At 57.0% G+C, this 26,603-nt stretch overlaps 3 protein-coding genes across 7 annotated transcripts; 1 reads left to right on the top strand and 2 right to left on the bottom strand.

Annotated features, from left to right (window-relative positions):
- Positions 1–1,491: 1,491 nt before the first annotated feature.
- LOC134152412 (death-associated protein kinase 2-like) lies at positions 1,492–6,454 on the bottom strand. 5 transcript variants are annotated; one of them, XM_062597747.1, is made up of 13 exons: positions 6,044–6,454; positions 4,807–4,853; positions 4,052–4,143; positions 3,638–3,859; positions 3,407–3,545; positions 3,107–3,236; positions 2,981–3,029; positions 2,786–2,812; positions 2,532–2,684; positions 2,403–2,448; positions 2,229–2,318; positions 1,941–2,024; positions 1,492–1,822 (listed from the first exon to the last, which is right to left on the bottom strand). In XM_062597747.1, the coding sequence occupies exons 2-13, from the start codon at positions 4,849–4,851 to the stop codon at positions 1,742–1,744; spliced, it is 1,158 nt and encodes a 385-aa protein (XP_062453731.1). In that variant the 5' UTR covers positions 4,852–4,853; positions 6,044–6,454; the 3' UTR covers positions 1,492–1,741. The 5 variants fall into 5 exon arrangements, with proteins under 5 accessions (XP_062453731.1, XP_062453729.1, XP_062453730.1 ...); XM_062597745.1 differs by adding an exon at positions 4,984–5,045 and having other exon boundaries at positions 2,229–2,448; XM_062597746.1 differs by adding an exon at positions 4,984–5,180 and having other exon boundaries at positions 2,229–2,448.
- A 1,003-nt stretch (positions 6,455–7,457) lies between these two features.
- SH2D2A (SH2 domain containing 2A) lies at positions 7,458–13,385 on the top strand. The gene is made up of 8 exons (XM_062597608.1): positions 7,458–7,491; positions 8,572–8,705; positions 8,857–8,999; positions 9,086–9,175; positions 9,252–9,417; positions 9,826–10,344; positions 10,834–10,985; positions 12,724–13,385. Exons 1-7 carry the CDS (start codon positions 7,458–7,460, stop codon positions 10,969–10,971), a joined length of 1,224 nt encoding a protein of 407 aa, XP_062453592.1. The 3' UTR covers positions 10,972–10,985; positions 12,724–13,385.
- On the bottom strand, positions 12,879–22,908 carry PRCC (proline rich mitotic checkpoint control factor). The gene is made up of 7 exons (XM_062597742.1): positions 22,076–22,908; positions 18,890–18,937; positions 17,858–18,442; positions 17,164–17,259; positions 16,116–16,259; positions 15,670–15,735; positions 12,879–14,978 (listed from the first exon to the last, which is right to left on the bottom strand). Exons 1-7 carry the CDS (start codon positions 22,607–22,609, stop codon positions 14,892–14,894), a joined length of 1,560 nt encoding a protein of 519 aa, XP_062453726.1. The 5' UTR covers positions 22,610–22,908; the 3' UTR covers positions 12,879–14,891.
- Positions 22,909–26,603: the final 3,695 nt, after the last annotated feature.

The raw sequence follows: 26,603 nt of genomic DNA on the forward strand, positions 1-26,603 counted from the left end.
ACCGATGGTACCGATGGGGAAACTGAGGCACGGGGGAGCGGGAGGGGAGAGGGCACCCCCAAAGCTGGCAGCAAACCCAGGCGTCCCGGCACCCCCATCCTCTGGCAGAGCCGAGCGGGAGCAGAGACGCGCTGACCTTAGCCGTGAGATCCCGCTGGGGCTTTTCCACCCAGCCGCGGCCCCCTGCTCCCCGCCCTGGTCCTCCCCAGGGATTTTCCCCCTTTCCCAGCTGCTTTCCATCGTTGAGCTCCAATTTTCCACCCGCACGTCCCCAGCCCCCTGCAAACACGAGCGATCGATGCCCCCGACTCTGGCGCGATCCCCCCTGCTCCACGCTCGCCACTTCCCATCACAGCCCGCGTGGCCGAGCCCGGCGCCTCCCGGGACGCAGCTTTTCCAAGAAACCCGAGCGAAGGAGTCACTTCCCGCAGCACCAGGGCTTGGCGGGGGGGTCCCACTCCCGCGGGGGCTGCGTGGGCAGGAGGCCAGGTCCCAGCCCCAGAGCGGCCCTGGATACAGTGTGGGGCTGCAGCGGAGATGGGGAAAAGGGAAACTGAGGCAGGGAGCAAAAGAGGAGCTGAAGAGATGCAGGGAGCATCCGAGCCAGCCCCGAAGCCCCCGGGCACGGAGCCTCCCGCTCCCCCAACCCAGGGCTGTCCCATCCCGGATCCCCCCTCGCCCTCTCCGGGCACTTACTTTCGGACGTGGCCCGTGCCAGGGGCGGCGGGACGGGGCCGAGGAGCAGCAGGGCCACCCCGAGCCGCAGCACCGCCGCTGCCGCCTTCGCCCCCATGGCCCACAGCCCCGAGGACGGCGGCTCCGCGGGGGCGGCGGGTCCCGCACGGAGGCACCGGTGCAGCCCCGGACGCCTGGGCCCGGCCCGCGGCGCTCCCTGCCCGGCCCTCGCCGGGCCCGCGCGGCCCCCTTCACTTTTGTTTTCGGCTGCCGCACACAAAATATTTAGCCTGACAACTGAGCGGGGCCGGGCCAGGGCCGCCTATTTCTTGTTTGGGAAATAGAGAGGGGAGAAGGGAGAGGAGGCGAACGGGGCGGCCCAGAGCGCGCCCCGGCAGGGAAGGGGGGGGTCTGGCCTCCGGCCCCGCGGGCGGCAGCCAGGACGCCTGGGTCCCCCGCCGCCTCCGTCGCCGCGTGCCTCAGTTTCCCTGGCCAGGGCAAGGGCATGCTCCTGGGACCTCTTGCAGCCTCCCGTGCCCCCCACTCCTGAGCCAGCGAGGGGAAGAGACCCCCCGGGACCCCTCAGGTGCTGCAGAGCCTGGAGGAGCAGCAGCCCCAGGGAGGGGGCGAGCTGGGACCCTCCACACGGGCCAAACCCGGGATGCAGCGGGGTCACCGCTGGCTGGGCCAGGTCCCTGCGCGAAGCCAGGTGCCAGCATGTCCCCCCAGTCCCCCGGGGGGGTCTGAGGAAGAGGAACAGGAGGAAGCCGAGGGTGCACAGTGCTGGCCCGTCCCCTGTGCAGACGCAAGACCCGATGGTGGGGGGGCACCTTTATTTCTCCAAATGCAACCAAAACAGGGAGCCAGCAGGGCTGGGGGGGGCAGAAAGGGGGGTCTCACTGCCCCAGCAGCCCTGGGGCCCCCCAGCAGCCCTGCCCCCCACCCCAGCACTGCAGGGCTGGGAGCGAGGGGGCCGCAGAGCGTCTCCAGCCTGGGGCCGCCCGCGTGCAGGAGGGGCAGGGGCCGGATCTCCCCCCGCGGCGGGGCCCCACTCGCCTCCCCCCGCTCACGAGCAGCTGCTCCTCCGGCGGCGCAGCAGCGTCGCGGGGTGGCTGCCGTCGGCCTCCTGGTCGCTCTCGCAGCAGCGCTGGGGGGGCACAGGGGGGTTGGAGGGCAGCGCCAGGACCTTGCCCCCCCCCCGCCCGAGCCCTCTGCCCCTGGCCTTGGGGGGGGGGGGGTGTAACACGAGGCTCCCGGCCGCTCACCAAGTCCTCGTCCTCCTTCCTCCGGCGGCACAGGAGCCGCATGCGGCAGAGCCGGTTGCACGCCGACACCATGTTATAGGAGAGCTGGGGTGGGGGGCACGGAAAGGCAGGATGCAATGGGGGGGGGCATCCCTTCCTCCCCCACCCCCCTGAGCGCAGCGCCGCCCTGGGCACAGACCCCCCGGGGCACCACGGACCCCCCCCCACAGGGCGGCTCCCAGGCAGACGGGGGGGGCGGCGGGAGCCCCCGGCCCCCCCCCCCCCCCGCGGGCCCGGGCCGCCCTTCACCTTCCATTTCCGCCGCGCGTTGAACTTGCGGAAGTTTTTCATGTTGATGGAGGAGCGGCTCCGGTTCGCCGCCTGCTTCCGGCTCAGCGGCTGCCGGGGGAGCGGAGAGCCCGGCACCGTCACCCGCCGCCCCGGCGCCGCCGGCCCCGCTCCGGCCCCGCCGCAGCCCCTCACCTTGATCCAGGGGTGGACGAGGCACTCGGCCGCCGTCATGCGCTCCCTGCAAGAGCGCCCGGCCGGTTGCATCAGGGCGGTGGGGGGCTGCCCGGCCCGGCCCCCACCCCCGGCGGCGCCGGCACTCACCCCGGCTCCTTCCGCAGGAGCTGCCGGATGAAATCCTTGGCCATGTCGGATGCGTCGCCGAAGTAGCGCTCCTCGAAGTCGTAGGCGCCGGCGACGACGTTGGCGAGGGTCTCGGCGTCCGTCTCGCCCTGGAAGGGGGAGAGGCCGCTGAGCCTGCGGGCGAGACGACAGGGGTGCTGAGCGCGGGAGCCGCCGAGCGCGGGGGCCGCCACCGCCGGCCCCGGGCCACCTCTCCGCGTCCTGCCCGCACTCACAGGACGTAGGTGATGACGCCGATGCTCCTGCAAGGCGGACACGGATGGGGGGCATCAGGCGCTGCACCCCGCGGCCGGGAGCAGCCGCGCGGACGCCACCGGCTCGCGGCGCTCCGCCTGCCCGGGACGTGCCCGTGCCCGTGCCCAGCGGCTCGGCCCGCGGGGTCTCCGCGCCGGCTCCCCGTCGCCTCTCACCACATGTCAGCAGCGGAGCTCAGCGGCTCGTAGTTGATCACTTCAGGAGCTGGGGACACACGGGGCCGCGTGAGAGCCGGGTGCCCCCGGGGGCGTCCCCGGCCCCCCGGCCCCCGGCCGCCGCACCGATGTACTGCGGGGTCCCGCAGAGGCTTTTGAAGGTCGCGCCATCCTCCAGCTTCCGGGCCAGCCCAAAGTCGATGATCTTGATCTGGGGCTTGGGCACGTCCTTCTCCCGCAGCATGATGTTCTCGGGCTGCGCGAGGGCCGGCGGGGTGTGACGGGGGGACGCTGGGGTCCCCGAGCCACGGCAGCCCCCCAAAAGCACCCCAAAACCTCCAGGAACTGGGGCAGGATGTGGCCGGGGGCTCCGGCACGGGGGGCTCCAGCGAGAGGCTGCGTCCCCCTCCCCCCCACCGCGGGCACCTTGAGGTCGAAGTGGGCGATGCGGCGGGCGTGCATGTACTCCACGCCGCGCAGGATCTGCACCAGGAACTCGACGGCCGCCTCCTCCGACAGCACCTCCTTCTCGGCGATGAAGTCGAAGAGCTCCCCGCCGCGGATGCTGCACGGTGTGGGGGGCACGCGGCGCCATGAGCATCCCCCCACCACCACCAGCGTGCAAAGGGAGAGTCATCCCCCGGCCCCCCCACTCACAGCTCCAGGATGAGCACCACCTCGGCCTTGCTGGCGAAGAGGTCGTGGAGCTGCATGATGTTGGGGTGGTCGAGCTGCCGGAGGATGGAGACCTCCCGCTCCACCTGCGCCCGGTCCAAGCCCAGCCGGCTGCCCCGGCACTTGCGCGTCTTCAAGAACTTGGCGGCGTAGAAGGTGCCCGTGCTCCGCTCCTGGCACCGCTTTACCACGCCGAAGTGCCCGCTGTGGTGAGATGGCCAGGCTGGGTTCGCCGGGGAGGACACGTGGCCATGGGCGCCCACCTGCCCTGCAGCACCCACGGGGGGACCCAGGCGTCCGGGTGCCCGCTCCCAGCTGCAGGACCTGCCGGGGACCCCGCTGCTTTCCCACGCTCACGCCAAGGTTTGGGGACCCCTGGCCGGGGACCCCGCTCACCTGCCCAGCTTCTCCAGCAGCTCATAGAGGTCCTCCACGTTGCCTGGTTTGAAGGCAGCCACAGGAGCTGGTGCCTCCTCCCTCGCCGCGTCCTGCAGGGCCGCACCAGGACACCCCGCTCAGCCGCCACGGGACGTTCCCCAGCCCTCACTGGGTCCCTCATCCCCACCAGCAGTGCTGCCTCCCGCACCCTGTGGCACGCCTGGCGTGGGGATTCTCTGGTGTCTTGTAACATGGTTGTGCTCAAGCTCTTCAGGATTAATCCTGGCCCCTCTCTCCTCCACCTGATTTCCGCTAAGCTCTCCAGATAGTGCAGACTTTCACACCCCTGCCCAAGGGGCTGGGAAGCAGCAGGGGGCAGGGAGCTGGACAGCAGGAGCTGCGTTCCCGGAAGGAAGCAAGTCCGGCCAGGAGGGCTGGCCGCCAGCCCGCCCAGGGGCCATATATGTCCATATGTTTCTTCCCGGTTGTGCAGACGGAGGCTCTGGGTGGGAGGCTCCCAATGATGCACGAAGCAGCTGCAGAGCGCCCCGTGGGATCGCCTGCCCCACCGCATCCCACCAAGCCCCTGCTGCTGTGGCGAAGCTCTCCAGGCCGCATGCCCGTGCCTCAGTTTCCCCTGGTGTGCAGGGGGCAAACAGGAGGTGCCAAAGGCAGAGCAAAGCTCGTGCTATTTAAAAGGAGGCAGTAATCGAGTGTAACAGCCCCATGCACGAAGCTCACGCACAAGCTCGCAGCGAGGGCGAGAAACCCACCTGGGCAGCGTCAGGGGTGCCGCCCGCACCGCCATCCTCGGCCATCCCTGCAAAGACAGAAACGGCAGCAGCTCAGCGGGCTGGGGGCAAGTGGGGCCCCGCAGGGAGCCCAGCCCACGCCTTGCTCCCGGCAGAGCCCCCCCCAGCTCATTGCACCCACGAGCATTGCACCCTGACCTCAGGGAGCAGCAGGATCTACGGCCCGAAGCTGGGATGAGCCCGGAGCTCGGGAACGGGTCCTTAAAGAGAGGTTTAATCCCGGCAGCTTGAAGCAATAAACAAGCCTCTTCCAAAGAGTTTCCCGCTCACGCAGGCAGCAGGCGATTGCGGGAGGCTGAGCCTGGCCCTGTCATCCTGTGCCTCAGTTTCCCCAGCTGTAAAATGGAGCTAATGACCCCCTGGCAGCCAGGGAAGGGGCCACCGGAGCCAGGCTGCCGGGGCTGGATGCTGCCCGGACCTGCAGCTCCTGCGGACGCTGCCACCTGTGGCACTGGAGAGGTGGGAGCCCCTGCACCCGCTGGAGCATCCCGACTGCAAACGGGGGTCCAAAACCCTGCCCGGCACAGCACAGATCGCCCCTGCCCCACTGCCCACACCGCGGCACGGCACGGTGCCCCAGGCCACGGGGTCCGCTCCGATTGCCTGCTGCAGGTGGGGAAACTGAGGCAGGGAGCCCCGAACTGAGGGACCCAGCCAAGCGCCGGGAAGAGACGCTGCTCGCGAACACCAGGAAAGGGAAAAGCTGATGGGATCTGCCAGAGGTGAGGTCTCTCCCCAGCAGGAAAAAGCAGCTCGATGAGGGAGCTGGTCCGAGCTGGGACGGAAAACGCCCCAGAGGCTCCGCGTCCCGGGGCAACCAAACGCCCCGACCTCGGAGCGACGCAGGACGCTCCGGCGTCCCGCGGGGAGCCGGGCCCGTCTGCCCCCCGGGAAGCGGCCGCGAGGGGTGGCGAGCCGGCCCCGAGCCCCCGTCCGGCTCGGCACGGCACGGCACGGCTCAGCCTCGCACCCCCGGGCCGGCGATTCCCGGCCGGAGCCTTCCGCAGCGGCGAGCGGGTCCGCACGGCTCCCTCCCCCGGGGGCAGAGCCGCAGGGGCCCCCCGCGCCCCCGCGGAGGGGAACCGGGGCACGGCGCGGAGCAGCGCCGCGCCCGCAGCCCCCGGCGCTGCCTCCCGGGATAAACCACCCCCGGAGGGGGCGAAACGGCGGCCGCCCCCCGCCCCGCGCCCCCCCTTACCTCGGCCCCCGGGGCCCGCGGGACGGAGCCAGGCTTCGGGCACGGCGCCTCCGGCTCCAGCCGCCGCGGAGCAGCGCCGGGCGCGAGCTCTCCTAGAAATCCCCGCGCTTCCCGGGATTCGGGGGCGCCGGCGGCTGTCGGAGCCCGGGCTGGGCAGGGGCTCCGGAAAAAACAAAAGGGGGAAAAAAAAAAAGCCGCTTCCAAGGTCTCTGGGGAAACGCCTCCCCCCGCCCCCCGCGCTGTCCCCGCCTGGAAGAGCCTCGTCCGGCTGCCGAGAGAGGCTGGAAAAGGCCTTTTAGGGTCACTTCCAAGAGCGTTTCCTGCGCCTCGGCCCCTCGAGGAGCAGAAAACCCGGGCGCGCTCCCCGGCACGGCCGGGGGGCACCCGGCCGCGCTGCCCCGCCGCCTCCGCGGCCGCGCTGCGCCCGAAAGCCGGGGGATTGCAAACAGGAAACCTGTCTGGCGGATAAAAATACCGTAACCGAGCTGCCCAGAGGGGAAACGGCGGAGCGGGAGGGTGCGAAGGTACAGAGGAGGGGCAGCTTTCTTAAGGTGGAATGAGACGCGGGGGCGGCCGCGTCGGGGACCCGGCGCCTGCGTCGGAGCCGCGACGCCCCGCGCCCCGCGCCGGCCCCGCGACCGTGGCTTCGCACCCGTGCAACCTCCGCGCCCGCACAACGCTCCCAGCGGAGCAAAGCCCGAGCCCTCGCGGCCGCGCTGGGCTGGGACGGCTCTCACACTCCGGGCCAGAGGATGGCCGGAGCCGGGTGCCGCCGCCGTGGGAGACTCGGATCCGAGGAACAAAGAGCCCTTGGCAGGCGCTGACGTGCTGGGAGGCAGCCGGGGAGGAGGGAGCAGCCGGAGCCTGTCCCCGCCGTCCCCAGCCCCACGGGGCGATGCGCAGCTGGGAGCCCCTCTGCCGGGCGCAGCAGCACCCGTCCTGCCCGATCTGGCTCTGGGGAGCCGAGCGAAGGAAGGGCTGAGGTTCGCCCAGCCAAAACCAACGGGGCAAGCAGCTCTGCACGGATGCATCCCGCACAGATGTGGTCCCCAAGCCCTTTGACGCCCATCCCCAGGGGTTTTGCAGAGCACAAGGGCATCGTTGCAGCCTGAGAGCTCAGAGAGCAAAGGGGAGGGGGCGAGGGATGATTCCCAGGCGCCGTCTCCGCCCGCAGGGTCCTGCCCTGCCTGGGCCTTGCCACCCGGCGAGCCCGGAGCCGCCGCGCACGGCTTTTCCGTGACGTCGGCACACAGCCCGGCACCGCTCGCCTCGCTTACCCCATTGCGCAAAGAGGCTCTTGTGGCTTCGGTAGCTGCTTCCTGCCCTTTTGCAAGCAGCGGAGGCGAGAGCACAGGGTGCCTGCGGCGCTGCCCGCCCGCCAGCGTGCCCGCCGCCTCCCTGCGCAGCTCCCACCATGGACTTCAGGGTCCCCGCAGAGCTGGGGAGAGGTAGGTGCAGGGGAAGGGCTGGGGGCTGGGGGCTTCGTGGGGTTGCGCATGTGCTCTGCTGGGAAGGGAGCAAAGAAGGGGCGAAGATCGAGCCCTGAGCGTGGGGAGCTGGAGGGGGCAAGCGCCGGGAGGAGACAGCCGCGCTCTCGATGGGAGCGGGCGGCAGAGGGGCACAGGATGAGCGGGCACGGGAAGGGGGACGTCGGCCCCAGCCCCTCCTGGCCCTTCCAGCCAGCTCTCGCCCCGTTTCGATGGGGAAAATTTGGCCTCCCCAGCCCAGCCCCAGACCCGCGGGGCTGCTGTGGCACGAAGCCCAGGGCCGGAGCACCGACCGGGGAAAGAGGCAGTGGCATCTCGGAGCAGAGCCAGGTTTCAGCCCTTTTCGAGCGCAGAAATGTGGCACGACCAGCACGGTCGGCTCTGGGAAGCAGGCTGCTGAGCCGCTCTCAGCGCCGCACGGAGAGCCAAGCGAGCGAGGGCTCGCGCCGGCTGCGAGCAGCTTCGCCGCGCGTTCCTGCTGCCGCCCTTTAACGGCGGCGAGGAGGCAGAGGAGGCCGGGCGCCGCCTGCCCCTCGGGCTTTCCCCGCTGCCCCCAGGCTCTGGGAGATGCCCGCCAGCGGCTCAGCCCCGCTCCAGCCGGCTCCTCCGCTCTCCGGCAAGCCTCGGCCAGCTCCGCTGACTCAGATGCACCTCCCGGATCGCAACGGCCTCCGCCCTGCCTGGCGGCTTCCACTCCCCCTCGAGCATCTGCTCGCGATTAAGTTTGTTTTTCGGAGCCCTGCGGCGGCGGCGCGCACGGTCCAGGGCCGTGCACATCACTCGCTCTGCGGCAGGGCTTCTCCGCACCGTATTCGGGAGCGCTTCGCCCTCTCCTCCCCGACTCGCCCCCACCCCACGGGACCCCGGCGCTCCGGGGCACTGGCCACGCTCACTGGCTCCATCCCGGTGTCCGAGGGCTTTTCTCCCACGGTGGTTCCCAGGGTTGCATCCCTTTGCGCTGACCCTTGAGGAGAAACAGGGCCACAGAGGCCGGGGCTGCCCGGAGCACTGAGCCCCGTGTCTCTCTGCTCCCCGGGACAGGCGACCCCACGGGCAGCAACCGCCCCCTCTTCAACACCTTCAAACCCGTCGGCGAGGACGAGGCTTCCCGCGGGGCCCCGGACCAGCCCCGGGGAGCAGAGCCGCCGCCACGATGCCAAGACAGCTGCGGCAGGGTAGGACGCTGGCGAGGGAAGGGTCCGGCCCCCCGCTCCATCCCCCCCCACCGTGATTATGGGGGGAGAAAGAGCCACCCCGGGGGGCCAGTGCCGGGAGCGCAGCATCCTCGGGGTGCCCTCGCCCCAGCCACTCTCCTCTTCCTCGCAGGTGTCCCCAGGCTCCCGCCCGGCGCCGCAGGAGCTGGCGGCCCTGCGGGCTCGCACGAGGCTCTGGTTCGAGCAGACGCAGGTCAGCAGGCTCCGGGAGCGGGGCGAGCTCCCGGCCTGGTTCCACGGCTTCATCAGTCGTAGGTGAGCGCCGGGGCGGGTGTGGGGCGCCCGCACCCGTGGGCAGGACGGCGCTTGCCCGACGGAGGCTTTGGGTGCTTTTCCCGCAGGGAGACGGAGCAGCTGCTGCAGGACCAGCCGCCGGGCTGCTTCCTCGTCCGCTTCAGCGAGAGCACCGTGGCCTTCGTCCTGTCGTACAGGTGACGGCAGCCCCGGCGCGGCCCCTTCCCGACGCCGCGCCGGCCGGGGCTGACCCCGCGCCGCCTCTCCCCGCAGGGGCAGGGACCGCTGCCGGCACTTCGTGCTGGAGCAGCTGGCGGACGGGCGCTACGCCATCCTGGGCGAGCCGAGCGCCCACGCCGAGCTGGCGGACCTGCTGCGGCACTACACGGCGGCACCCCTGGCGCCCTACCGCGAGGTCCTGACGGTGCCGCAGGGCCGGGTAAGGGCACGCGACGGCATGCCGGGATGCTCTCTGCGGGGTCCTTGTCCGCAGGGCTCACGCGCTGCTGCCTGGGGGGAAATCAAAGCATCACAGCTTGGCCAAAGTCAAAGCCGGGATTCCTGACCACCTCCTCCTCCTCCCTGCGCCATAGCTGGGGCCGAGGACTCAACCGCAGCAGTCCTGTCCCAGGCACTAAATCAAAGCTCACACCGCTCCCAGCTGGATTCGCTCCGGAGCACACGCTCTCCCCTTTCTCCCTTTGCTGCAGAGGGACAGGAACCAAGGAGGATGCAGATCCCAGCCGGCAGCAGACCCGCACATTCCCTCTCCGGCAAGGCACTAGCAAGTTTCCGCACTGGCTCTGCTTCCAGCCCTCCCCTCTGATCCGGCCTGTTTCTTCCACAGGCTCCCGGCATCCCAGCTAAGGTCAGCTCCTCGGCAGCCGTCCAGGGGCCGGGCAGCCCCACGGAGAACGGAGCTGCTGCCCCCGAGCAAGCCTACGCTCAGGTGCACAGAGGGACCGTCCCCGCCGCGCCGCCCCGGCCAGCCGATGCCAAGTACCAGCAGCTCATGCGCTTCCACACCTACACGGAGCTCCACGAGAGCACCGCGCCGCCCCGGCCCCGCATCTACTGCGAGCCGGACGAGCGCATCCCCTTCTACGCCATGGGACGGGGCTCGGTCCCCAGCGCCAGCCCCGAGGAGAACGTCTACTCCGAGGTGGCGCTGGCCCAGCAGGACCCGTCCCCGCCGCTGCCTCGAGGTGCCGTCTCTACGCTGCCCCCCAAAGCGCGTCCCCCCGCAGAGCCAGCCCACCGCAGGCTCTTCCGCAGCAAGTCCAGCCAGGCCTCCAAGAGGCGGCAGCCCCCAGCAGCTCCCACGGCAGAGAGCAGGGAGAGAGGCCCCCCCGGCCCCGCCACAGAGGTGGGTCAGCCCCTGCCGGGCCCTTTTGTAGAGCCACCCCATCCCATCTAGGTCTCAATCCACAACACACGGTCTCAGCAAGATCTTCCACAGAGCCTCGACAAGCCACGTCCCCTGAGCTCGGCTCTGCGTGGTGCACGCACGCGGGAGCCCAAACCACAGCGTGGGCAGGGCTCCTGCAGGTCTCGCCCAGCCCCGCGCCGGGCTGGGACTCGACGCATGCCAGGGGTGCGTGGGGATGGGGGCAGCCCCTGCCTCCCTCCACTCCGGAGCGGGAACGACAGTCTGCAAGGCACAGCTGAAACAAGATGTTGATGGGAGGGAAGTTAGGGGTTGGGAGGGTAAATGACTGGCTGCAACCTTGCCCCCGTTCTCAAGCCAAACCTCCACCTCTGGCATTAGGACAGCGTGTCCCTGCATAGGCCTTTGGAAACACAGGAGACAAATTCACAGCTGTTTCCCTTCATCTTTCTCCATGGCTTATTCCAGGCCACCACAGACCCTACACCGAAGTTCGACGATCCAGTTTATGGCAGAAGGACGATCACTCCAAAGAGAGCAGCAGCTGCTGCAGGACAGGAGGGTCTGGAGAACATTTATGAGCAGGTTTCCGGAGACTGGCTCTAAGCCACTAGGCTCAGGTAAGTTCAAGGAAAGACCCAGCTCCAGGCTCACACTAGGGCAAGCCCATGCTTGCCAGGTCCATCTGCTCTGCAAAGCAGCAAGTCCTTTTGCCTGCAGCAGAAGGAACCACCCAGGCTCAGGTTCCCTTACAGCCAAAGAAGGTTCTTCAGATCTCAGAGAGATGGTGGCCTTTTACAGCTGTAATTCACCCTTCCATAGAAAACGGACACCGCACAGCCCTCACCGTACCAGTGACACTAGCCAGCTTTGTATTTGGATTCTCACACCCTTCCTGATGTGGTGGTCTGTTCCCAAGCCCTGTGAGACAGTTAGAAGACGGGGAAGGGAGGAATGGATTTAACTTATCTTTATGAAGGTTCAGAAATAGATTTCTATGAATAGAACCTAGGTGGAAGAAAATGCTCTTACGGTAAAAACAGAATAGGTTCAGGCACAGCTGGTACACCCAGATTTGAATGTTAAATTGATCGCAGGCCTTGGAGCAAGACTGCATGCAGTCTGACAGGCAAGGCCACGGAGGGCTGCATAAAACACTACAAGCCTGGTTTCCACTGACAGATGACTTCAGGCCATGCCTGTTTCCGCATCCACGAAGCACGTGAAAACACCAAGCCTAGGAATCAAATTTGTTGGGCTGAAGCAAGGATTTTTATGGTTAAACTAATTAAGAGCTGCCCCATGGTGGTGCCTACGCACCAGGACACAGCAGCTATGGCCAAGTGGTGTGTGAAAAACTCAACCTGCCCCTTCTCTGCTATCTCCTGCAGTCACCGGCAGCCCAGCAGAGCCACAGGCGACCGCTGGCATCACAGCATGCTTTTTTCTGTGATGACTAATTAAGTTTGGGGAACTTTATATCCGTGTCTTACGGACACAATATACCCAAGCTCACTGGCTGTTTGTTTTCTCCAATTTGGGCAATGACACTAAATTAATGTAGTTCTCACGAAAGATTTAGCGCATCCAGCTTTAGACAGAATGCAAAGAGCACAAGAACAGCAAATTTCCCAAAACTCAGATGTGCTAGAACTTCAAGAGAAAAGAAAAGGAGGAGGACTGGGGTTTCTAGTTGTTCTTTTACAGATGAACAAACCACTTTCATTTTACACAGGCCCACATTTTGTTGTTCTTAAATGGCTAAAAGCAGAGTGAGAGCTGCATTGTTCTCTGTTCCCATCCTTTCAACTCCCCTCTAGCGTTAAAAATGAGCAATAACACACTGAAGATGGGGGGGGGGGAACAACATGAGTGCATGAGCTTTTTTGAAACCTCTGATCAGTCTCTCAACCCTTTCCAGGATTCACATAACCAAACCAATGTTAAGAAACAAGAGTTTTTTGCTGAACAAGAGTTTTGCAGCTTCTGATCTACCAGAGAGAGTAGAACCTCTTTTCCTAAGTCAACAGATCCACATTGAAAGCTACAGTAGACAAAAGCCCTCACCATGCTGCTGTTCCAGGGAGCTACATCCTCTCACCTCTGCTGAAAGTGGCTGTTCCAGGTTCACCCTTCTCCCCCGTTCCAGATGAGGCAGAGCCTTCTGGCAAGAGGACAACAAATCCAACAGTTATTTAAAGAACACAGTTGAGCCTAGTTTGCCACATCTCTCCCCCAATGGCCACTATAGCATCAACATTGTCAGTGATGGTTTTTCCCCTCATTCATCTCCACTCATATGATCCAGACCTTCAGATGCTAAGCAACTACTGTTGCTAAGATCCGTTTCCTTTGCAGGTCCACGATATCACCTACTCAATGGGGTCAACCCTGGCTGGCGTTGTCCTCACAGCAATCGGCCACAGAAGCTGCTGTGCCACTGCCCATTCGGGTAATGCTGACGCTGAACACGGCGAGTTACCAAGGCCAACGAACAGATCGGAGCAGGACAATACAGGCAAGAACTGGCTTTTAAAATGGACAAATACACAGCGGTGAACACGACAGCCCACAGCCCTACAACCTTCTGCTGCTCAGGTTCACACCACAGATCGATCATACTTTGCAAACTCCCTTGGAGAAGCGTTTGTCACCACCTGTGCAACGCTGTCCGTTCTACGCACAAACCGAGACAGCCAGCTTTGAAACACAGGCGGCCTTTAAGGTGCCTCAGTGCTCCTGGAAAGGAGAACGAAGGAGAAGGAAAATCAATGCCTCCAAGAGTAAAGATAAGCACCTCTGTTGAAAACAGGTGATGTTTGGTTCATTTAAAAGTTTATTCCTTTATCAAATCTCTTTTCAGAGGATTTCACTGTACATATAAGATATGAATAAATTACTCAACAGTAACTTTATTCTGGTCATTCAAATACTCAAAATGGGCTCTGCAAAGTACTAAAACATTCAGGGAGCTAAACTAGAAATCAGATTATTTTAAAATATCCTAAGAAAAGACTCCATTCATCAGGGTTTTGTTTTGTTTTTTAAAACAGGTAACATGGGAGAAAAACAATCTTTTCAGTGTTTTTTTTTTTCTTCTTCTTCTAAATAGAATAACAAATATATTAGCAGTTTTAGCTGTGGTTACAACAAATATAACCCTTAGTGTTGGGAATGTAAGTTAAATAACCAGACCAGCTCTGTTCCTTTCAGCATCACACACTTTGGTGAACAATGAACTAAGTGAGACCACAGAGATTTGGCTAAAGATACATGGATCTGACTAGCAAGCTTGCACATGATTTGCAGTCATACCACCTAGGCCTAATACCTTAAATAAAAGAAAGATTTTGTTTTAAAAAGTTAAGGCCAGATGTGGTCTTCTCTTCCCAGCCAGGCGGACAAAGTTAACACTTAATCAGATGTGATGCTTTTATAGGAAACAGAATTGATACAAACAAGCTAAAGAGCTGGAAAAACATACAGTAGGCAGCTTTCATCTGTGTCTGATTACAGGAAATACTGCTGTTTCACTGACTAAACTCGCTGCCAGCTGCAATGCACCATGTGACACTGGAAATACTTGGTTCAACTAGTATGGAGACCAGATTGTTACAGCACTGTAGGCCTTGGGTCAGGAGAAAAAAAAAAAAAAAAAAAAGGGCAAGAAAAACACACATACACAGAATGTTCATATATATCCAAAAGCTCTCAGCAGCTTCTTGTGCTGGCAGAGAGAACCTCATTGTTTTCTCTGCAGTCCACAGACTGGGGTATTTTTATTTGTATCCCAAGCTCTGACCTGTTAGTCTATGTCCCCTTCAAAAGAAAAAAGTAGTTTCCCCTCAACGTGATTTGAAACAGAGGCTGATGCAGCTGAGAACAAAAACACCATATTAGCCACCCTTCCCCCTCCCCTCCCCTCCCCTCCCTTCCCCCTGCAAAAAATAATTAGCATGAGAGGAGCAGTGTATTTACTCAGACAAAATTAAACAGCCATTAGGATGTCTCAACAAAAAGGACAAAAAAACAGGCTTGCTCTTGAAACTCACTGTCTTCTAGAAAGAAGAATTACACTCTCAATGCACAGTGAGTCCAAGAAAGGAGCAAACTGGGAACTGGAAGTTTATTCTGACTCTGCCTAAGATTCTGGCAGCTATGGCTACTTTCAAGAATTAGTAGCCTGGATATCTACAGGACAGAAGCTCCAAATCTTGCACCAGGCCATGGGACAAAAAGCTCCAACCTTGCCTTGTGTTTTGGGACAGTCCCCAGCTGTACAAACCAAACTTGATTTGAACCATCTACATTATTGTTTGAGGGGCGGGGAGGGGGGAGATTACAGGTGGAGTTTCAGAAACTTGCTTGCGTTAAACTCTTCCCCCGATAGACCAGGAAGTGCAGTATCCTCCCACCCACAGAGCAGACAGCCTTCGACGCAGGGGCCTGGTTGATCTCCAGAAGGCCAGGAGAAGTCTGACACACAAGGTCACCTGGGACAACAGCCAAAATGTGGAGAAGAGGTGTTAAAATCCATATTTGGCTTGAGTCTGACGTCGGCTGAGCTTGTTTTCGGACCATGTGTTTTTCAGTTCCAGTTCTCTTTCTTTTGCCTGCAGAAATTGAGATGATTAAAATCAGAAATGCTGCTCTCTGATTCAGCAGTATTTTACCCTCCTTCACCCCTGCTGACAAGAATTACAGAGCACTTCAGCAAGGGACCTTGTTATAGGAGTTAGTTACAGTTATCTTGACAGAGGTCTGAATTAATGCACAGGCATTTCTTTCACACTGAAATGCAGCTTCTTTTGTGGGACAGTCTCAGCAGCTGCTTACCAACCACAAAGCAATGGCACAGACAGGAAGCAGAGTCTTGTCACCAAACAAAACTATGCACGCAATGGAGCAGAGTGGAAGGGGAAGGCCGAGAAAAGCAAAAAAAGCAAAGCACAGCAAGGGGCTCTATCCATTTATGGCAGTGCCATAAAACCCTAGAGCCAAGGCCCCGACGCCGTCTGGGTCAGCGGGGCCCAGGACCCTCCATCCTGCGCAGCCCTGATGCAGCACTGGCCCAAGGAAGGGCTCCATCTGCTGGAACAAGAGCTTCGCTCCTGCAGGCGCCACTGCCCCCCAGCTCCCATCAGACCTGCTGCAGGTCTCTTCCAGAGCTCTTAATCAAGGACTAATTACTGCTGGACACGCAGAGCCTCTGCTTCCCATCGGCAGAAAAAGCAGCTCCACCAACTCTGCTTCATGTTGTTAAGCATCAGCCCTTGTAACTGTCTGGAACTGTTGTCCACTAACCTGATGAATCAGATATGTGATCTGGTGTTTTCTTCTTTGCTGTCCTGTGGGTTGATCTCCTTTTCTCTAAAAACCAAAGCCAGAGTAAACATTAATCCTGGAAAGATATTATCCCAGGCAGTGAAGCAGGACAAGAGCCTGCACAAAGCCAGTGAAGAAGCCCAATACATTTGTTTCACATCAATAGTTTTGGGCAGATTCCTTAGACTAAAGCAGTTCCTAGTCAGTCCTTATTACCTGCAAACGGGGACTTTCTTTTCAGAATCCCTATTAGTTTGTGTGTAGTTATTTATACAATACACAACATGAGCAGAGTAGGATGGGAAGGATTGTCCTCCTAACCCCATGACTGCACAGCATCTAACACAGCTTCAGCTGCTGTTGAACTGGAAACTGAACGCGGCTCTCCTAAATTCCAGCCAGCATTTCTCCCTTCCTGCCCATACCTTGCTGAACGATTTCATGGTTTTCTCCTCTGTTAAGGATTTTGTCAACCACTGCTGGGCTCCACTCAGTTGATCATCACCTTTGATATCCACAAAGTTGATCTCTTCTCTCCCTCGATTTCTCTTGCCTTGCAGACGCTTAAACTAAAAGCAGAACAGAAACAACAGGAGTTACACACACATCACAGCACTTCTAACCCGAAATAAGTAGAGGTAGAAGGGGTTCTGATGCATAAGTTCCCCAAACATGTGACAGGGCACACCACCATACATCTTCCAACCAGCAAATCTTTCTTTAGGAGAGTTCTGATTTTCTATAGATCAGAGTGTCTCAAAATACTTAATATTAGGCTTATAATCTCATCTTCCAGTGCAAAAGGGAAAACATCATTTACTCTGGCACTGTCTCTTGCCTCTAGAAAAAGATTCAAAGAGTTTGGATTCTTTCATTTTAAGTGCCATGAAAGCATCTGAAGTTTAGCTGCTAAGGATATCCACCTCGTAACTCAAACCCACCTCAAAAGTACAGAGGCCACCCAGAGAAAGTGAGCACTGGATGGGCTATTGCTGCTGTAGCTGGCAGTTTCTAGACTACATCAACAATGGGAGAGGGTTTTAAACAGGTCTGAGGTACAGCTCCTGCACATTTCAAATAAGTGGGGAGCTCACCATTGTGCCACAAGATACCTGAACAGCAGCTCACCTGAGTCTCAGTAAACAAGCAACTGCACAGACCTTATCACTCCATACACCTTAACCGCCCTAAATCTCCCCAACGAGAATAAGACTGGAGTAGGTGGAAATAACAAACATCACCTACTTAAAAGAACAAGTAAATCCATCTGGAGCAGTAGCCCAACAGATTGCTGGAAGGACACTGCACATGTCCACAACACAGCGCTAGACCCAATGGAACAACAATCTGGTCGAACTCGGCATGAAGCACAGGTCGTGCTGGGGGGTCAGACCTGCAGCTGCCAAGCAGATCCTATGTTCTAGCAACGCTTAAATGCAAACTCCTTAGTGGAACAGATAGTAAAGTGCCAACCGCTTCATCGTCTATGAAGGAAGAGTCAGTGCCCATGTCCTGTGGTGGTCCCTGTGCTGGTTCCATCTCCTGGTAGTATCCACCACTGTAGTAATCCTGTCAGCAAAAGAAAAAACAGTTCATCACCGCAGCAAAGTGAGATTGATCCTGGAACAGCTATGAACACAGACCTTAAGATGCATCACCGAATCTCATACCTCACATGTGAGCTTCTGGTTTTTCACCCAGAAGGCTTTCACTCAGCCTCTGGAGACCGCAGTGAGTTACACACGTGCCTCCTTCCAAGGCTAAGAGAATTCTCATCACTTTGGCACTGACTGAACAGTACAGTGCATTTTTTCAGAGGCACTCAACAACAGATACTTTACCGGATTACTAGAAACAACCTGGAGATCAATTCTGGCAAGCCCTGATTCTGCACCTTGACAACAGCAGGGGCAGTTCTGCAGGGGCATTTTAAAATGAGAGCAGCTATTAAACATTTATTCAGCAAAAAGCATCTATGGCTCTCATCCCAGAGGAGTCATGCTGTACTAAGTGCTGCATCTCTATATTTCTCGTCCCAGCTAGCTCTGGTTAGATATCCTCAAGCTGAAGCCTGCTCCAATAACTAAATCAAAGAGACTGGTCCAAGACCACTTTTCAGAATAACCCCATAAAGCTTTAACTCCTAGTAAATTAACCTCACACCCACCTGATAATATGCACCAGTCACGTTGGCATCGCTGTAAGCAGGGAACTGGTTATAGGGCTGACTGCCATAGTCTTCTCCAGACTTGGGTGCCCAGCTGTGCTGAGCACCACTGGAACCCGCACCCGTCTTGAACTCCAGAGGGGCATTAGCAGCAGCATCCTGGAATTGAGGCTCAGGCTCGGTCCCAGGCGGCGGGTCCTCTGACACCACTGTGCCAGAATACATATATGTCTCAGCACTGACAATGCTGGGCTCACTCTTGTCAGACAAGGAGAAGTAGTTCTCTGGCTCTACCTCTTCATCGCTGTCATCCTCTTCCTGCGTGATCTGCTTGGTGACCTGGAGGGCAGCGCTCTTCGCAGCAGCTTTGATAGCAGACGGAGAGGGAGTTGTGGCCACTGCCGGCTTGGACAGAGGTTTTGTCTTTGAGGAAGAGGTTGGGGCCTTAGCTGGCTTTGACTCAGAGGCATTTTCTGCTGCTTTCCTCGAGAAAGCGTAGGGCAAAAGTAACCGATTGGTCTCTTTCACTGTCAAGTTTTTGGGTTCAGGAAGCAAAGCAGACAAGCCAGAGCCCTCGCCGCGTCCCTGGTGAGTTCCACGCAGGGTGGATGGTTCATAGAAATAGGAGAAACCAGTGAGACTATTTAGTTTTCCTGACTCCCTGCCAATTAACTGCTCCAACTTTTCTTCTCACAGTGTTGATGGGCTCCCACCGCACAGCACAAGTGCTTACTGTTTTGAACATGCAGCAGGGCTTTCTTGACAAAAAGGCCAGTGGGACTTTTAAGGGAAATACTGCACTTACAAATGTCTGTCTACACTTTCCAAATTAATGCATATTTTTGAGATTCAAGTTTAAGAAATTTTCCAAGAGAAGGATTTGCTGCCCCAAAGGATTTCCAGGGTATTATTCCCCAAAACCTACACAGTAATCAGAGTGTCTGACTTGATACTAACGGAAGACCAGTATCTATCACAGTCAAACGCTTACTTCCTGTGAAATCTGTTTAATTAAATATCCTAAGGATTTACCTGAAGAGTACTTTTCTTCTTTGATGGTTCATCTTCCTCTGAATCTGACTGAGAAAGAAAACAGAGCTTAGCACAACTTGAGACAGTCAAGAAAAACCTACAGAACAACTTAGTGATTTTCAATCTGAAACAGTCAAAGAATCACAATAACACAAGTCTGGTTTTACAATCTGCAAAGACCCAAGCCACAAAATGACAACAGGATGTGATCAAGTTCTCTCTCACAGCCTCACCAGTACATCTGTATCAGGGCAAAAAGTGATAAAACCCCACTCTGGTTACTAGTATGAAAGAGAAATAAACTGTCCATAGAGAAAGCAGGACTACAGTATCTGCCACTGTGTTTAGAGATAGCTCTGTCTACTGTGGCTTGGACAGAGTCGGAAGAACTGTGATCTCTTCTTAAAAAAAAAAAAAAAAAAAAAAAAAGCTTGGCAAACAATCAGCATTAGCAACTTATTAGATCTCTTAAGAGAAATCCATCTACAACCAAAAAAATAATCTCCAACTTGAGCTCATTTATGCAACTTATGGAATGAGAGAGGATCAGTTAATGCAGAATTCCAAATTTTAAATTTGGCATTTTAATGCTGCTCTAATGCAGAGTTAGTGGGTAAAGAAATACAACTTGCGCATATCTGGCTCCTGCCAGAAACTAGCGTTTAGAGTGCCAACAGCTCGGCTATTTTTTAAAATTACAGGAAAATAAACATAAAGCAAAGAACATAAGTTGTACTTTATAGGGTCAGCACTCTTAAAGTAATAGACAGCACTACATTAATAAAGGGGAAGAACAAAACTATACAGCATAAGGGTGTAAAAATTCACTGCGAGGATTAACGAGGAATTGCTCACAATAACTTTGGAGTTGTTAAACGTCCATTAAAATCTTGATTATAAAGTCTGATCATCTCTGGCATCTCAGAAGGCCCTCAATATCATTTTAGAGCTTTACAGAGCAGTTTAAAGAGCTTACAGGAAACAAGGTCTTCTGCTAGTTTACTATCTAACTTATAAAACATGGTAAAGAAAAACAACACACAAAAATACAGACAAGCAATAGTTGCAATAAAACCAGTATTTTACATTTTGTAGATAGGAGCTAAAAGCAGACAGTAGTCAGGAAGGTATTTTAAGAAGAAAGAGGGATGGAAGCAGGGATGTCAGTCACAGAGGCACAGGGAATTCCAAGAATCCTAAGCAGTGAACCACTAGGACTAGTTCTATTTTAAGGTATTTCTCTTACTAACCTTTATTCACTAGCTTGACACTGATGACCTGCAACATTTCTGTTCAAATCTAACACCAGAGCGTAAAGGACGAGGGGCAAAGAAAGAGAAACAAATCTTCTTTCATTTGACTTTATCCCATGATAAATTTCATTAAGACTCACAAGGAAGCTAAGAGCCTTGACATTCGTTTTATTAGGAAGTGTCTGTCCTAGAAGCACTGTGAGAAAGTGAATAAGCAAAATGTAGGTATGAGAGAATGGGATAAACCTAAACAGTTTGCCTTAAAAAAAAAAAAAAAAAAAAAAAAAAAAAAAAAAAAAAAAAAAAAAAAAAAAAAAAAAAAAGAACAGTGTCCCATTGCCTGGTGTATTTGGATCATCACCAGAATCAGCAGAAAGGCTTGAAATGACACAGGAAATTGGAGATGGGCAGTTGAGAGGGCCCTAGGGCCTCCTTAACATGAAGTCATTCTGTGCACTTCCTCTTGTCCCTCAGCCTGCTAAAAACTAAACAGCTTTGCTGGAAGGCTTCACCCTAATGGATGGGATCTGCACTTTGCAATGAGGACTAAATTGTTCTGTTGTCTGTCAACAAAGCCAGCAATAAGCACATTCTGCTGTTTAATAGCCAGATATATTTAGCTACACCTCTTTCATGTTTCGGGAGCCCTGGCAAATGGCACTTCGCCTCTGGAATTTGCTAAACCAGGCTAAGTTACTGACAAGCAACAGAGCACAGTTACACGGAGGACCGGAAAGCGTGCACCTTTCACACTCTTTCTTCCAATATCCCTGCAGACTGCTGGTCTAGCAAAACAACATATGCTGACTTAATTTCAGCTCTCCCAAGCCTAGGATGCTGCCAGACCAATATTAATTGAGAGTATTTATAAATTCATACTGTAAACCCTGTTCCTCAAACTGCCTGTCCCCATGGAAATGGCCCTAACCCGTGCAATTTAGCTTTTATGCATATCCTAGGATAATGACAGTCAAGTAGCCAAGCCAAAACAGAGCTGTAGCCATAGGACCACTCTTCCTCCAGGCTAGCACAACACCACCCCGGGAGAGCTTACATCTCCCTTGTCTCCCCATTAAATCTTTGATGGCTACAGCCATAATCCTTCCAAGACAAGGGAAAAGAGTCCATACAAGCCCTCTGAAAGAAAGATCTGAGGGTCACTGACAATACCCACCTATTTCACCACTCCTGCTGCTGTCAGTAGGGATACCCAGGAAAAAAAAGGGGGGGGGAGGATAGAACCTGCGTTTCCTTGCTCTTATCACCAGCTGATAGCCAAGATACTCGCCTTACTATCTATGAGGCTGTCTAGACATAGTGCTTTGGAACCCTATAAGGCATGAGGCAGTGCAAAAATAAATTAAAAGATCCCCCCCACACACAAGTTAAAAGGCAAACAGTTACCTAAAAGTCTGGAAAATGCTTGACGTTTCTAGATAAATAAGCAATAAACTGATAGGAAAAAAAACAATCAATTTTAAAGCAAACCAAAGAGGTCGGAAAGAAAAACAGACCGATTTGGGATATCCCCAAACCAGGCCACACAGTCCCAAATCGTCAACTCATTAACTTCAGTAATAAATAAAGGTGCAGATAATCTGGGTTTTGCTGTATTATGGTTATAAATAAGGTTTCTGCATCAGTTTAATTCTGAAAAGCGCTTTAGGATTAGGGCTGGCAGCCAAGACAAATCTCTCTGCGGATGCCACAACAATAGCATCAGGCCGGGTTTGGGTCTCCTCGCTGATGGGAGAGGAGGAGAGGGGAACCGTGCTTCACAGGCAACCAATCCACGGGAGGATTGCTCCAACAAGAAGCGTGCAATCCAGGGATCCTTTCCAGGGGCTAAGGCAGGGAGGGGGGATTTCAGGCAGCAAAGTGCTGCTGCTCGGGAGGAGGGCGTGAGCAGCGGGCGGTGCTGGTCCATACTCACATCTCCCTCGTGCAGCTCGGGTACCGTGATCCTCACCGGCTCCGTCCTCTTCTTTGGCTTGGGGAGGCTCAAATCCGCCCCAGCGCCGGGCGGAGCGGCAGCAGCCGAGGCAGGAGGGGGCAGGCTGAGGCCGGAGGTGGCCGCGTTCCTCGGCGGAGGCAGCAGCAGCCCCCCCGGCCGGGGCTGCTCGGCGCTGCCGTCGGCCGCCGCCTCGGGCAAGCTGCCGGTCGCGGCCGGGCTCATGCCCGGCGGAGGGGTGCCGAAGCCCCGCAGGCCCGGCGGGGGGCCCATGAGGAAGGGCGGAGGCGGCAGGGAGAAGCCGCCGCCGCCACCACCGCCCAGGGGCTGGTGAGGCGGCGGCAGCATGGGGGCTTTGGGAGGGGGCAAGGCAGCGAAGAGCCCCCGCGCCGCGGGCTGCTGGGCTGCGGCGGGAGGCGGAGCGGCGACGGCGGCGGCCTCCTCCTCCTCCTCCTCGCCCGCGGCCTCCTCGGCATCGCTGTCCTCCTCACTGCTGGCATAGGCCACCAGGGACATGGCCCCCCCCTCCCGCCGGGGAGGGCAGCCCTCCGCGGGCAGCAGCCGCTACGCGAGGCCGAGGATCCGCCCTCCCGGCTAGGCCGCGCCGCCGCCTCCGCCGCGCCTTCAGCGCCCGTGGCGGGGGAAAGAAGGGGAGGGAAGGGGGCGAGGCTAAGGCGCCATGGCGGGCCCGGGCCCGCCCCCGCCCCGCCGCGGGGACGCGGGCTCGGCAGCGGCGAAGGGCAGCGCCCGGCTCCGCGCCGCGCCGCGCTCACGGATAATGGCCGCCGAGAGGGTCCGCGCCGCCGCCTTCCCCGCTTCCCTTGCGCCTGGCCGCGGCAGAACTACAGCTCCCAGCAGGCCCCGCGCCCCGCCCGCCGCCGCTATCCCAGTGGGCCCCGCCGCGCGGCACCACGGGAAACGTAGTCTCCGCCCGCTCCGGGGGAGGACCACCGCTCCCGGCGTGCCCCGCGGAGGGGGGGCGGGGCCAAGCGTGTGGGGCAGAGGGGGACGGGGCGCGTCATGGCGGTGTGGGGGGGGTTTTGGTGTCGGAGGCTCTTAAACAACAACAACAACGCGGTTAGGCAAAAAAAGGAAAAAAATGAGATGGGGATAAATAAAAAAAATAAACAAGGGGAAACGTTTTGGTGCGACTTCCAGCTTCCGCAGCGCAGTGCGGCCTGGTGCTGCTCTGCCGTGTCCCCACACCCAAGGAAGGTCACAGAAAAGGGGGAAATGGGCCGAAACAGGGGGCTCAGAAAGCCCCAAAACGCTCCGTCCTCGCTATTCCTTGGACCTCCAGCAGGACTACAGCTCGCGGCGTGCCCGGAGCCCCCCAAGACATGGTGTACGGCCGGCTGTGGGCTCCCACCGCCCCCTCCCCAGGCCCTCTCCCCGCTTTGCCCCTGGGTTTTATCTCCTCCTTCACCCCTTAACCCCCTCCATGCTTATCCCCATGCTGACGGCTTAATTTATGAAGGCAGGAAGCATTACCCACTGTACAGCAATGTAAAAAAAAAAAAAAGAGTCCCAATCTTGCTTTTCTGGAGTGGGGTGGAGGCAGGAATTGCCTTTTGTTGTAGGTTTTACAGCATGCAGCACAGCAGGGTCTGTGTCCCTGGCAGTAATTTTATTCGTTCTTTTACTACTCCCCTGACTTTCAGTTTGACTCCAATGACCTCTCTGTAATTTGTTCTGGCCTTAATAAGAGCAGAGTCGGGCTCTGAATTTGGGTCCCTGTTTCAAAGCCCAGGGAAGTAATTTGCTGAGTTGCTGCACAGTACTAACGTGAGTAATTAAAGCAAAATAAGATAAATGGGAAGTATATCTTGTGAGGCAAGTTCTTTAACACTTGGTCCGAATGCTTGAAATGTGGCTAACGTGCCATCATCCCTTCTGCCTGTGCTACCCCCTCATACCTTCCCCCTTACTGTTCTGGAGAATTGGTTTTATTAAAAATGGGTGTTTTTCACTGCACTAAGACCTCAGGTAGCAAAGTCAAAAGATGAGCACATACTCAAAGTCAGGATTTTTTTTTTTTTTTTTTTTTTTTTTTTTGTTCTTTACACAGCTGAGATTTCTAAGGGTGAAACCACATGATAGGTTTCAGTGCACAGGTGCTGAGGGGAAAGATGCTGTCGTGGGGATGGTCCTGGCTTGGGATGGAGAAGATCTGAGCTAAACACTTTGTCTGCATTAGACTCTCTTTGTAATAGTGCAGGAAAACAAAAATCCCCCTGATTCTGAGTTCCCTGTTTGTAAAACAGAAATGGTAACTGTGTCTGTCATTTTCCCTGTTTGCATACGCACAGTGAACCCCTGATCAGCGAGACCCGAACCCACAGCAGTGCCTGTGGTAAAGCAACTATTTCCATCCTTGCCGAGAAATGTTTAAATCTTCTTCCTTTGCAACTCCTCCCGCCTGCTCTTCAAATCTAATGGGAAGACATTCCACCAAACCTCACAAAAGCCACAGAATCACGCAGAATGAGGTTTTGGGATCAGGCCCATCGGTGCCGTCACTTCCCCAGCAAAACACCCGTTGAAGTTGGTGGAAGCTGGTCTGGTTGATGATGAAATCAAGTACTTCCTTCCCACCTTTTTTCACCCGCCACACTGCAAGATGTGTCGCGAGGCTCAAATGACTAACAACTGGCTGGGCCAGAAATGTCCCCTGAGCTCCATTCATGTCCGCACTCGTTTCAGGTTCTGCACATTTCCATCTCTTCCATGGTATCTTTGTCCGTAGCAGCTCCTGAATCACACCTCCTCGTGAAAAAAAAAAAAAAAAAAAAAAAAAAAAGGAGATTTTTTCCAGCCCAGCACTGTCATTAAAAGCTCCAAATGCAACTATTTCCCAGCAAGGGCTGTCTGAATGCCAGCGGCCATAAACCCCCCTGCGAGGCAGGGGGAACAAAAGATGAAAGCGGCCGTCCGGGAGCCACCATGGAAACGTGGCTGGAATGCGCGGAGCTCCACGGCGGCAGGCGGTGCCGGAAGGGCCTCGGCTCCCGTGGAAGCATGGCCGCGGGAAACCGAGGGCTTTTCTGGCTGCTCAGGTTGCTCAAAGCCAGGTTAACTTTCAGCAGCGTGGAAGGTGGGAATGGTCCTCAGTACGGGTGGTTGCACTAGGGGCTGTTGAGGGCCACAACCTGTTTGCAGCCTTGGAAATGTGAGTACAAGCACAAAGCCAATTCCTTGGGACGTGTTGGGGTCTCCCCAGCAGATTTTTGGCATCCCAGCATTAGCTGGAAGTCTGCTTTTTCAAAAATGTCCAGATCTGTCAGAAGGTAAAATCTGTGAGCCTCTGGGAGGTACCAAGAGAGCAGATCAAACTCTTCAAAGCCTTGATCCAAGGCAGACCTACAGCACCTGTGCACCTTCCCACGGGAGTCTGCATGGTGGAGGCAAATAAACATCACTGACACAGGAGAGACCAGCTTTAAACGATCATGCGAGAGGTTCCAGCCTCGCAAACAGCAGTACCTGCGCTTAATCTAACCACAGATACTTCAGCCTTTCAGTGGAGCAGGCCTGCAGCCCAGCAGGCACTTCTGGAAGGACTGAACCTTGCCTGATGCAAGGTCCCACTGCGCTTGAGCCCTTTGCTTCTGACTGACTTGAATACAAACGTGGAAATCCCCAATGTTCAACACTTCACCAGTTTTGGTCTTAAGTTGGATGCATTTAGTAGCAGTGTTGGGGGTGGACAGCGGACGAAGGTGACAGTTTACTCATCTGTCAACTTAGTCACCTCATAACCCCCAGCAGGCTCCAAAGGCTGCTCGGGCTGCTCAGAGCCTCCTCCCCAGGCATGCAAAGATTTTCCTACATGCTTAATTTCACACGCCGTGAGTAATCCTGGTATTTCAGGCCCTCGTTCTGCAGCCTGGTTTCTGCTCTACAGATCGTGGTATTTCTGAAGAAAACATCTTTGGTTCTTTCTCTTTGCCCTCTGGTATTGGAGCTCATCGATGGGCATGTGTTGTTGAGTGCACTTTGCGATGACAGACATATTCCCCAGTATTTTGGGGGAGGGGGGAGCGTTATGGAAGGGGACAGGCAAGTCAAAGCAGTTCCCACTGTGGATGAGCTGGTTCCCCCATCCAGAGGTTTCCAGGCCCTAAGCCTCGTAATAGTAAAAGAGACGTGATCTGCAGAGCTGCACGCGAGCTTTGTACGGAGCAGCAGACGGGCAGAAAGCCCGCGCTTGGAGATGCCCACCAGCACGAGCGCCGCCGGCCCGGTGGCGTTCGGCCCGTGACAAAATGATGCATGCATGCAAAACGTCACAAAATTAGGGCCTGAATTTTAACCCATTTACAGCATAGGGGAATCAGACTATATTATCAGAAATGGCAGTTGCACTGTTAAGTATATATATATATGTGTATATATACACATATATATACACATATATGTGTGTATTTGAGAAATTTTACCCTTTGGAGGGTTTTCACTGAAATTTACCTGGCTGTTTATCTTCTTCTCGTCCCCGGAGTTTATCGCGTCT

Source organism: Rhea pennata, chromosome 31 (genome assembly GCF_028389875.1).
Source record: "Rhea pennata isolate bPtePen1 chromosome 31, bPtePen1.pri, whole genome shotgun sequence".
Classification (NCBI taxonomy): Eukaryota; Metazoa; Chordata; class Aves; order Rheiformes; family Rheidae; genus Rhea; species Rhea pennata.